Consider the following 11280-nt stretch of genomic DNA (forward strand, 5'->3'; position numbering starts at 1 on the left):
AGTTGGTAAATGAAACTACACTCATATTGATGATTGTCTTGAATTAGATTATTGCAGTGGTCAGATTTTTAAAATAAAGTACATTTTTCATGTATGTAAGTAATATCAGTATTTGCATATTTCCTCAAGCTGTGTCAGAACTGGAGTGAAGCTGAACTGCTCTTCCACCGCCGCTGTGCAGCTTCTCCCTCTTGTTTTGTTTCCTGGTGCGAGCCGGCTGGACGGAGGCATCGGGGCACAGCGGGCAGGAAACTGGAGGCGCTGCATCGGGGCCGAACAGGAAGGATCCTCTCCTGGAAAACAGCCTCTATTTTAGGTCAGGTATGCACACAGACGGCCTCTCTGGGGACATCATCTAAACTAGAGGAAAATCGGTGTTATTTTAGTGTGGATAAACGCCTGAGAGTGCTGATTTGATGGCTGATGAGGGACTCGTACTGGCTGCTGTTCATAACTACACTGTTTCAGCTCTGCCAGTCATAAAAGCCCTGAATTGTGGTGTTTTTTTTTTGGTATTGTATTACAGTTCATTTTGACTCTCCATCTTTTAATCAGGCTGGGAACTGTCAGCACCCTGACCTGCACTTCAGTCTGCTGTCCCTCTTTTATTGAGGTCTTCCTCTCTAATCACCGCAGCCACGCTGGAAACACACTCACACGCCTCTGCGCGGCCCTTCCTGGTGCAACGGCTCCGCTAATGACAGCGTGCCGCGCGGCGCCTCGGACTGACTCCATCATCTCCTCGCCTCTTCAGACACTCGCACACGGAGTCATCTCTTTTTGCTCTTTGGTGTCGTCTCTCCAGGCTCTGCCCACGTTCTCCGGGCCTTGAATGTGACGGCCTTGCAGAAATTACAGCCCTCTGAAGCCTCGGTCGCCCAGCAGTTCACAGAAGCTGCTGGTATTTGGGGCCTGGGGCGAAAACCTTTCATCTGGGACTTTGGGAAGAGCGAGCGGTTTTTCAAACACACTGGGGGGATGAAGGCTTTTAGAGACACACGGGGAGGGGAAAAGGCTGCGAGTGGGGGCAGCGGACGCTGACAGACGCTGTGGGAGGCTTCAGGCCGCTGGTGACCAATCAAGACACTTCCTATCATTCGGGGGGTTATCGTAAATTTACTTGAAGATGGGAGTATTTATTACAAATCATTTAGGCCTATTGTAAAATTAAATACTTGTATACTGCTTTTTCCATTTCAAAGTCATTTCAGGAGATCGTCCCAGGTTTTTGTACAGTGGCAGGAAACCAGACTTCCGTATCTGAATGCCTCAGAGACCGGTGGATGGCATTGCATTTATTTCCAGACTAGATCATTGTATTGAGTTGATTCAACATGCTGCAGTGAGACTATCGACAGGAACCACAGCATCAGAAATCACATCACTCCAATAATAGCTGCTCTTCACTGGCTTCCTGTTAAATCCTGAATAGAATTTAAAATTCATCCCTCTCTGTCTTTCTACAGGATGAATGACTGTTGCTGAAAGTTGGTGGTCTGAGGTTCTTGCCCCTCACATCCGCCACGTTGTTATGACAGGCTGTTTATTGCTTATTTCTCTCTGTCTCGGTCTTCTCCGTGTCCGTGTTTCTCTCCCCAGCTGGAACAGCTGGAAGCCTCCACCGGTCAGCCTGGTTCTCCGGGTTTCTTCCTGTTAAAACACAGTTTTTCCCATTTATTTCCTATATTTGCTGGTGTTGAATTGTCGAGTTTTTCTCTGTGAAAGTGCCTGAATTGAACTGAAGGGGAGCAGCGCCGAAGGAGCTGGCAGAACTGTTGAGTTCACAGCAGAGAGGGGGTTTCCTCTCTCAAAGCCAGATGTCCAGCAGCTGTCCTTCCAGGACACATCACAGAACCAGATCAAGAGCTTTAAAAAAAAAAGTGGTTGCGCAGGGAACTACTGGTTCCAGGAGTGGAACCCAGAGCCTGACGGGGAAGCCTGAAGTCCTGCCGGCTGCGTTGGCCGCAGCTCCTAAGAGGCAGGTGGTCAGAATTCACTCCGACCAGTTCGGCCTTGACTGCTTTCAGCCTCACAGATGGAACTGTGACGATATCAAGGGTGTATTAAGGGCGTAACGGTGCTGGAGCGTATTGTTCTCATGAAAAATGTCCATAAAATCTTGTGAAAGGAAAAAAAAAAAGATCAGTGACTGAGAAACTCCCCCTCTCTTGTTGGCTTGTATGGATGACTTTATATCCACAGTTCATCTGAAAGCTTAACTCTCCTTTTCAAAACGTACAAAACTATTTGACACCAGCATCGTCTGCTGATTGACGATACCTTAGAGAGATCAAACCAAAGTGGTGAGAGTGAACCAGGCCTGTGTAATGTCAACGGATCTGTCTCCGAATGCATCCTGACAGAAGCTGTGAGTCTTGCTGTTGCGCAGCGTGACAGGAACCTGAGGAGCTTAAACATTTCCTTTCAAAGCACACAGCTTTAATGGAGATGAAGACGGCGCGGGAAAGTGGAAGAAAAAAAGAGGAAGACTTCATAAAGAAAGTAAAACACTGTATTCAGCGTCCATGACTTTAAGTAATATGCAAAAACTTCCGTCCGAGTCTGACTCAAGAATCTTTTTGTGTTGTAAACCGTGACTAATGTGTAAACAGTGTTTTTATTCCATGCCGCCGTCAAATTATGTGAATCTGATGTGAATCAGCACAACAGCCGAGATTCAACAACATGTAGGCCTGTAGACAGAAATACAATAAGTAGCAGTTTGGTTTGTGGATAGAGAAAACAGAAAGGAGGGATGAAAGAGGAGGAAGACGGCGACAGGAAGACACTGAGGGTTAACTGGCACGAGAAGTTCAGCTGCGGGCAAAACGCAGCCGGTGTGGCGGTGCCGGCGATCCCAGGCTGGGATTCGTGCCATGAGGCCATTATTGTCTTTCAGCCGTGACTGTGACATTAATGCCGCTCGACTGTTTCCAGAGTTCCTCACCCTCAAAAACCTTTTAGCTAATCGGAAAAGTCAAAGTGTTTTTCTCCTTTGATGAAGATTTATGCTTCTACAGGACGGACCGGACGGAAGAGCAGGAGGATCTGCTCGACCTCCGCGTGGTCTGGAGTGAACGAACCCCCATAAACATGGAGCATCGGGGTTTCAGTTGTTCTCTTTGAACTGATTCGTGTGTTGAATTAAACTTTTTGGTCACTATTCTTTGTGAACATGAGCATAAAGACGACATTATAAGAATTTCTAATGTGCTGCTGTTTGCATCCAGCACACTGCAGATCTGAGCTAAAGGAAATGTGGTCTGAAAACAAGTGATATTGTGTTTGTTTTTATCCCTGAAGGGAATTTTAAAGGAATCTGAAAAATCCTGATTGTCTTCCAGGGAATTTGGTTGCCTTTTCTGATCCCTAAATCCAGAGATACACCCCCCGGGGCTGAAGCAGTGGTCGGTTTGGATTTCTCCTGCGCTGGTTAAGTGTCAGTCAAGTCACAAGAAAAACACGAGTGGCTGCAGAGGGCTGACCACAAAGGAAAACTTTGCGTACAGCAGTGTTTGGGCCTCTGAGCCGTGGCCGCGCGGCGTCAGACGATGGTATGCGGCGCCGCTTCGGGGTTTAGTGAGTGCCCATGTCAGGAGGGCAGCGTCCATCTGCGCCGCGATGACCAGCGGCCCCCACTCACTCGCTCAGGCGACACATTTTCACGGGCCCCCAGTGGAGAAGTGGAATTGCTCTTGTTTTTCACTGTGTCTGCTCTTACTGCAGTTAACGACTGAAATATGAGTTCGTGTGGCAATATTTGCCGTGTTACTTGAGGCCGTGTCAAAACAGAGGCAAAGAATTGGCTCTGTCAGCCTCCGCATACCAGCAGGGTGAAGCTGGCAGCGCCTGGAAGAGCTGCAGACCTGCAGCGGAGGTTACTGCACTGTTGCTTGTTTTGCCAATCACATGAATTATAACTTTTAAAATAATCAATATACAATTGAATGGCATAAGTGAAGTTGTTATTCATATAAAAAGTAATGAGAAACGAAGTTTTTTAAATAGTTTTTTAAGACTCCAGGGTCAGAGTCAGATCATCCTGGGATGCAGCAGCTATGGAAAAGGCAATAAAATGCACCTGCATTGTTAACCATTGGTGAGGATTTTTTTTCCTCTGCTTTTAAACTGACCTCAACCTCATAAAATTGACTCATATTTGTGATCAAAGTAAACGTGAACCCACAGTGCCTCGCATCTGCCTGCACTCTGTGACGATGTGGTCTGTAACAGTGTTCTGCGATTGATTCCTGTACAACATTTTGTCCTGTGAAAGACTTATAACAAGCGCATGCGTTTGATTTGATTTGATTGTATTGACTGGGCGGGATACAAGGTCAAGGGTCACGTGGGCTGACCTGAAAAAAGTCGTGATTTGAATCGCAGGTTTCACCTGTGTGCAGGATGGTAGGATGCCATATCACTTTAACACATTCCTGTCAGTTTTCAACAGACAAATATCACAAATAAAGAAAGACGATGTCTCGTTTGCAGTTTTACTGTTGCAAATGTTTGATGTTTGTTCTGAAGTGAATTGTTATTCTGTGGTCTTTATGTCAACTGGTATCTTGTGTCATTCAGTTTGTTACGTCGTGGTCTAGTGGTTACCACTCACCTCACAGTGGGAATGTCACTGTACAGTTTGCATGTTCATCCTGAGCATGTATTCTCTGGGTGTTCTCCTACAGACCTAAAACATGTGTTTGAGGTTAATTGGTGTTTTAAAAAAAAAAGGATGACAAATTGTAAATGAAGGCACCATGTGGAGAGTCTTCAAGACAGACTTGAGTAAAGCAGCTGTATTTATAGTGTCAATACTGCAAGATCTATGGACTTTTCAATTTTTCAAAACACATTTTCCATACGATAATGAAACAATCTGAGACTTTCGGTCTTTTCTTTGCATTGCACAAATATGTGTCAAACATGAGGCCTGTGGGCCAAAACCAGCTCGCATGAGGGTCTGATCCGGCCTGCCAAATGATCAATAAAATTGCGAAAATGTCAAATAAAACACTGATTACAGTGAACCCTGAGCTGAGATGGAGCCTCAAAGTCATGCTGCCAGGGAGAGTTTGTGAAAACACTCATAATGCAGCAGCTATAGAAGATTTATTTGGATATTTCACTGTATATTGCACCAGAAGGTTTGTTGAAATTCTGTTAATTTTGCCTGTATTTGTTTGTTTTTGTGAAAATATCCATATTTTCATCACATATAGTCTGCGCTACAACAAATGAGCACTTTAAAGCTTGAATTTAGAGTTTATTAGAGGGTATTTTACTGGTCCAGCCCACTCGGGCTGAACAGACTTTAGTTTCAGATTCTTTTTCTTCAGTTTCCCGTGCAGGTTGTTTAGATCCAGTCCTCATTTCCTCACATCGCTGTGTCGGTACTGCTGCACGAGCGGTGTGATATCGATGCGTTGCTCGAGAGCGATGATGTCACACTCGTTCACTTCAAAGGGGATGCCGCGGCTCGTCACGTGTGCGCGCGCTCCTGCAGGACGGTCCGAGGCTGCGGAGGATGAGGAGGAGAGCTGAAGACAGGCGCAGGACGGACAGCCGCCTCTCTGTGAGTCTCTGCTTCTTCTCCGCATTGAACTGGTTTACTGGCAGAATTCAGCCAAACCTTTAGAGAGAGTTTAGTCTCGTTGCCTGTTTGAAACAAACACGAGCGCTGCGGTTGATTTACTTCAGTCGGTGAGCAGAAGGAGGATAAAATACTGTGAATTGCAGCTCTCGAATGAAATAAATGAGGATATTATCTGTTGATAGAAAGACTCTGCTTACAATGTCGACATGCTTTAGGAAGTAAAGCTCACTTTGATATATGTAGTCAAAAATTTCCAATATTTGTACGGCGACTAAACACTGAGGAAAGTTTTTATGAGGAAAATGATTTATTTACTGAGCTGTATTGTGTTGAGTCTTGGATTTTCAGAGCATGTCTGTAAATAATGGTTGTTTATTTGACGAAAAATATATTTTAATCCATTTTACTTGTCACACAAGTCCTGCTTTTTTATATACAGACAGATTTAAGTATAACGAATCATAGTTTGTCTACAGGAGTTTGAACAAACATTGAGTCTTAAATAACAGTCGGCTGTTACTGCATTACTGCAAATGGTTGTCTTATTAGTCTACCTGTTTTTTTTTTTTTTTACTCTTATTAAGCTGAACTTTTCGATTTATTATTAACAGTCAATTATCAGCCTTAATCTCAATTACAATTTAATTCTGGCACTTGTGTTTGGGGGCCTGAGTCATTTGTTTGGCACGGGCCATATTCTGTCTTTAAATAATTGATTAATGCCAGTCACAGAGTATAGGATTGAATGTTTGGGCTACAAAGTAATACAGATGCTTTTTTAATGGATTAGCATAATTTAAATTTGTGAAGTTGTGAGAAAAAGAACCACAGTAATTCGTTCATGTTTCTTCCTCATAAAAATGTATATATGAGCACATAAGTCATAGTATATATGCTTTATTCAGATTTTCTCGTCTAATGCAGCTTTTCTCTGTCACTGTCTGGATCCTACTTTTATGCATAAAACATATTTTTATGAGCAAAGCATGTAAAGAAATCCAGTGAAAGATGAGTTAAGGTGAATTCTGTTCTTAATGAAGATGATGCAACAGAGTAAAGTATAGAGAAAAGTCTTTATTTGGGTGTGAACAGCAAAAAAAAAAAAAAACAAAAACCATCAGCTCTCAAGAGATTGAAGTTTCCCAGTATTTCAATAAGTTGCAGTCCCTCCCCCCATCCCCCCGTTGCCTCATCAGATATATCGCCATGCTCAGTCTACTGCGCCCCCTGCTGGCCGCCGGCCTGCACCTGCTGCTGCTGCCGCCCGGTGGTCTCTGCAGTTTCCTCCGGTACAACAACGGCTTTCACTACCAGGACATCAACAACGGAAACGGGAACGGAGAGAGTATGTGTGCGTGCGTGCGTGCGTGCATGAGCAGGAAGGGGCTTCGCGTGTGTGTGTGGCTGTAGTTTCACAACAGCAACAGGCACGGTGTGTGTACCTCATAACACAGCTGGCTGGACTTGACCTGGAAGTGGGAGGACAGCTGTAATTCACAGAACTCAGACTGTCAGCCACAGTTACCAAAACAAACTGCAGTTGTGAGTGATGTGGCTTTCTGTGTGTGTGTGTGTGTGTGTGTGTGTGTGTTGGGGGGAGTGATTGTTTCATCCCCTTTTCTTCCACATCTGTAAACAGATCTGTGTTTCTTTGACTCTTTGAGTGGATTTTTGCAGCTGTGGTTAGAGAGTCACAGAGTCGCCATGAAAGGACTCCCAGGAATGTGTAAATCATTTTCTGAAGAGGGGATCTAGTGCAGCTGTAAGTGAACGAAACTGGGTTTAATTTATAGACAGTAATATCCGGAATTTGACAATCCAACGTAAAAGGTGTGTGTGTGTCTTGAGGTGGCTGTATGTGACACATATTCATTGATTGACGGTTCTGATGCTCTGTACCGTTTCCAGTCTATTTTAACGGCGTGCGTCTCCACGTGGAATCCCCCGAGCCTTCGGTGTCGGCCACCAGAGGAAGCAGCGTCACGCTTCCCTGTCACTTCCACTACGAGCCCGAGCTGACCTCTCCTCGCAGGACCCGGGTCAAATGGTCCTGGCTGCCCGCCACCGCCGCCGCCGCCACCGCCCCCGCCCCCGCCCCCGTTCCCCACCAGAGGTTCGCCAGGGAGACCGAGGTCATGGTCGCCATGGGGAACCGCCACCGCAGCTACGGCAACTTCCGGGGCCGCGTGCGCCTGCGGCGCTCGGCGCCCGGGGACATGTCGCTGGTGATCAACGAGCTGCAGCTGAACGACACGGGGCGGTACCGCTGCGAGGTGATCGACGGGCTGGAGGACGAGAGCGTGACGGTGGAGCTGGAGCTGCGGGGTGAGACGAGCGTCTGTAAAGGTCGTTCGTCAGCTGGATTAGAGGGTCGTGTTGGACGTGAAAGAGTCCGAGACACAACAGTAAACCTGAAATCACTTTCACTATATAAGAAATTCTATTGAAGAGAGGAGTGTTCAAGGTCAACAAGCCCAGGAATGCTGCATAACTTACAGAGTAGTAGAAACATGTAACTGTGAGGTTGAATAAAATGTAGAATAAATAGGAAAATTAGAAAAACAGCAGGAAACATCGGTTTACATGTTAAAACTGAAAGCAAATGACTGTTGTGACTTGTGTAGGTTCAATAATAGTAAAACCTTTTTAAAACCCATACACAGCTTTAAAAACTAAGACAGGTTTAGAGACTCTCAGTAGTTCTCATATCAATCATCGGGTTCTTCCTAGAATCCAGTCTTCAGTCCTTTAAGCAAGTGGTGGCTCTCTTTTAAACACTTTTATAGCAAAAGTTGTTTTTGCAGCTGAGTTTGCAAAGGCTGTTGCACAGTGAGTGTAATGAAGTTGTAGAAAATAAAAGTAGCAGACTAATTATAAAGACCTGCAGATATCACTTTTAACACTGTTAGGTTGAACGATAAACTAATGCGTTTTATTGCCTGTGGCTCTCAGCAGCTCGTACATTGAACTGCTACTTTATGGGGCTGCTGGAGGAATGTAATCGAATCCAATTCAAATTTATTTCTATGGTAACAAATACAACAGTCTTTTCAAGCTGCATCTGCAAAAAACAAAACAAAAAAAAAAGCATCCGATGTGGAGGATAATGTTTATTGATAGTTTTCTCTCATCTTCAGGTGTGGTGTTTCCCTACTTCTCCAAAGAAGGACGTTACCGTTTCAACTTCTTCGGCGCCCAGGAGGCCTGCCAGGACCAGGACGCCACTCTGGCCACCTTCGAGCAGCTCTTCACGGCGTGGGAGGAAGGGCTGGACTGGTGCAACGCCGGCTGGCTGGCTGACGGCACCGTGCAGTATCCCATCACGGTTCCCCGGGACGGCTGCGGCGGCGAGGACCTAGCTCCCGGCCTGCGCAGCTACGGCCCGCGGCACCGGCACCACCACCACTACGACGCTTTCTGCTTCTCCGCCTCCATCAAAGGTCGGTGTGAGTCGTATTCACATGACAGAGTAACTCTCCGTCACGCCCTCCTCACGGACTTCTCTCTCTCCCGGCTCAGGCTCCGTGTACTTCCTGAAGCATCCGACCAAACTCAACTTCACCGAAGCGCTCCGGGCGTGCGAGAGTGACGGGAGTCAGATCGCCAAAGTGGGACAGATGCACGCCGCCTGGAGGCTGATGGGACTGGACCGCTGTGACGCGGGCTGGCTCGCCGATGGGAGCGTCCGCTATCCCATCACAAAGGCCCGGGCGAACTGCGGCCCTCCAGAACCAGGCGTTCGCAACTTCGGCTTTCCTCCCCTGCACCTGAAATTTGGCGTCTACTGTTACCGGTAGATGATCCGCCTCCAGCGCAAGACAAAAACTCTTCAAACTGGTTAGAAAGCTGAGCGTGGGAGGTTCCCATTACCTGCAACCTGAAGGCGAATTACCAGTTTGTTCATTTCTGAGCTCTTGTAAAGTGATGCTGTGGAGGTTTTGATCTCTCTCCTCTTTAATCAGACCAACATCTGAAGTTAACTACCAGTCTACTACTGTTAAGCTATGCACGTCCGACATGTCTTACATCCAATGCTTGAGAAACAATCTACACTGTCTGGACTGGAGCATTTCCACCTCACCTCGGTATTGAATACAGCGGGCATTAGGACGCTGCTCGAGAGAAACATGGCTATTCTGTGAAGGTTTCTGCTGGAACCGTCATCTACTCACTCACAACATTACAGGATCTACACCACGTCTGCAAGTTCAGCTGAAATAAGATGCAAAACCTGCACAATATTAATGTCTGTGATTCTAATTTTACAGGGTTTGGAATCAACAGTTGGCCAGTTTCTTATTGGTGTGTTTTTACTGTTGCATTTAGGTTTGTTCTCATCATGAGAAAGGGAATCTGAACTTCAAAACAGCCCCACTCAGCTAGATACGTTATGAAAGCTAGCTCACAGGAAAATTTGCTGCGCAGAAAACCTCATTCTGAGCTCAAATCCAGCCTGGACAACATGATCGAGATTCTACGGTATGCGGACATGCATTTGTCTTCATGCTTAAAGCTGAGAAAGATGTTGAAACTCCAAAACATCTTGAAATCCGCTCACTGATGTCCACTTGTAATGCCACTCACTCAACACAACAAACATCTTACAGTGAACACTGCAGCGAAACGTCAACATTCATTCTGAGGAGCTTCATTCCAAACCTCGGTGCCTTGTCAAAGGTCACCTGGATGTGCTTTACGGTCCATTAAAACACTTCACCCTGGCTACCTGCAGGTTATTTCCTCTCAAGACGACGTCTAACAATGTGAAATATGTATCCCATGTTTTTAACGTGTAATATGTGTGTGTTTATCTGTTGAAAGGTGATTGAGAGTAGTGGTCTGTGTCGGAGGAAGCAGCAGCTCTGAGTGTTTCTCTCCATTGTGCTCATATTCTCACTTGTTTCTGAAAATTATTGAAGAAAAAATTAATTGGTGTTGCATCACATGCATGTACCTTCTTTTGTTTTACTTATGCCTGCATATTTGTACTTTTTTCAACAAATTAATAAAATCACCTGTTAAAAAAAACATCATACTGAAACACAGTTATTGGAAAAACATTTCAACAGTGTGAAGAAGTGTCTCAAAACACATTGTTTAACCCATCGGTTCTGAAGGCGCTGAACTGCTCCTCACATCAGAGTGTGATGGAGACGTGAGGATGTCAGTGGGAAACACCTCTCTCTATTAACACCCCCCGTGACTCACCTTCAACACCCTGTCAGAGAAAATCACACTCAGGAGGAAGATGAAGCCTTTCTGGGACCAGGCATGTTCTTTTAACCAGTTAATCAAAAACGCCTCACACACTCCTCCGACAGTCAACCATCCGTCGTAGAAGCTTCTGTGTAGAAAACAGCTCAGAGGGACCTGGAAACAGGATCTGATCCACTGATCCCTGATTTCAGGTAAAGAAACCTGCCGTGGATTCCATAGCGAAGCTTTACAGCAGATTCATCCTCTGGAAGTCTGGGAGTGGCAGCGCTGACCAATACGGATTTTGATGAATGATGCTCAGTTCACTGAGTGACATGTTTAGAAACTTCTCGGGTGCCTTTTAATTCCTGGATTTTCACCCTTGAAGTACTTTCTCTGATCCGTTAAGTAAATTCCTTATTTGCAGCGGGCCGTAAACCGCCGGTGGCGGGTGTGTGTTTGCGAGCTGGCCGTGCTGCTCCTGTCCA

The 11280-nt window shown here is 45.8% G+C and overlaps 1 protein-coding gene across 1 annotated transcript; it reads left to right on the top strand.

The window, feature by feature from the left end:
* Positions 1 to 5436: 5436 nt before the first annotated feature.
* On the top strand, positions 5437 to 10611 carry hapln3 (hyaluronan and proteoglycan link protein 3). The gene is made up of 5 exons (XM_030096163.1): positions 5437 to 5575; positions 6793 to 6941; positions 7505 to 7921; positions 8734 to 9036; positions 9116 to 10611. The coding sequence occupies exons 2-5, from the start codon at positions 6803 to 6805 to the stop codon at positions 9391 to 9393; spliced, it is 1137 nt and encodes a 378-aa protein (XP_029952023.1). The 5' UTR covers positions 5437 to 5575; positions 6793 to 6802; the 3' UTR covers positions 9394 to 10611.
* The last annotated feature ends 669 nt before the right edge of the window (positions 10612 to 11280 follow it).

Source organism: Salarias fasciatus, chromosome 7, assembly GCF_902148845.1.
Source record: "Salarias fasciatus chromosome 7, fSalaFa1.1, whole genome shotgun sequence".
NCBI lineage: Eukaryota > Metazoa > Chordata > Actinopteri > Blenniiformes > Blenniidae > Salarias > Salarias fasciatus.

Excerpts from the sequence above, each read along its gene's own strand:
- hapln3 (XM_030096163.1), top strand. The coding sequence starts at position 6,803 with ATGCTCAGTCTACTGCGCCCCCTGCTGGCCGCCGGCCTGCACCTGCTG. Across the intron at positions 6,942-7,504 it reads CGGAAACGGGAACGGAGAGA|TCTATTTTAACGGCGTGCGT; the intron begins GTATGTGTGCGT and ends TACCGTTTCCAG. Across the intron at positions 9,037-9,115 it reads CTTCTCCGCCTCCATCAAAG|GCTCCGTGTACTTCCTGAAG; the intron begins GTCGGTGTGAGT and ends CTCCCGGCTCAG.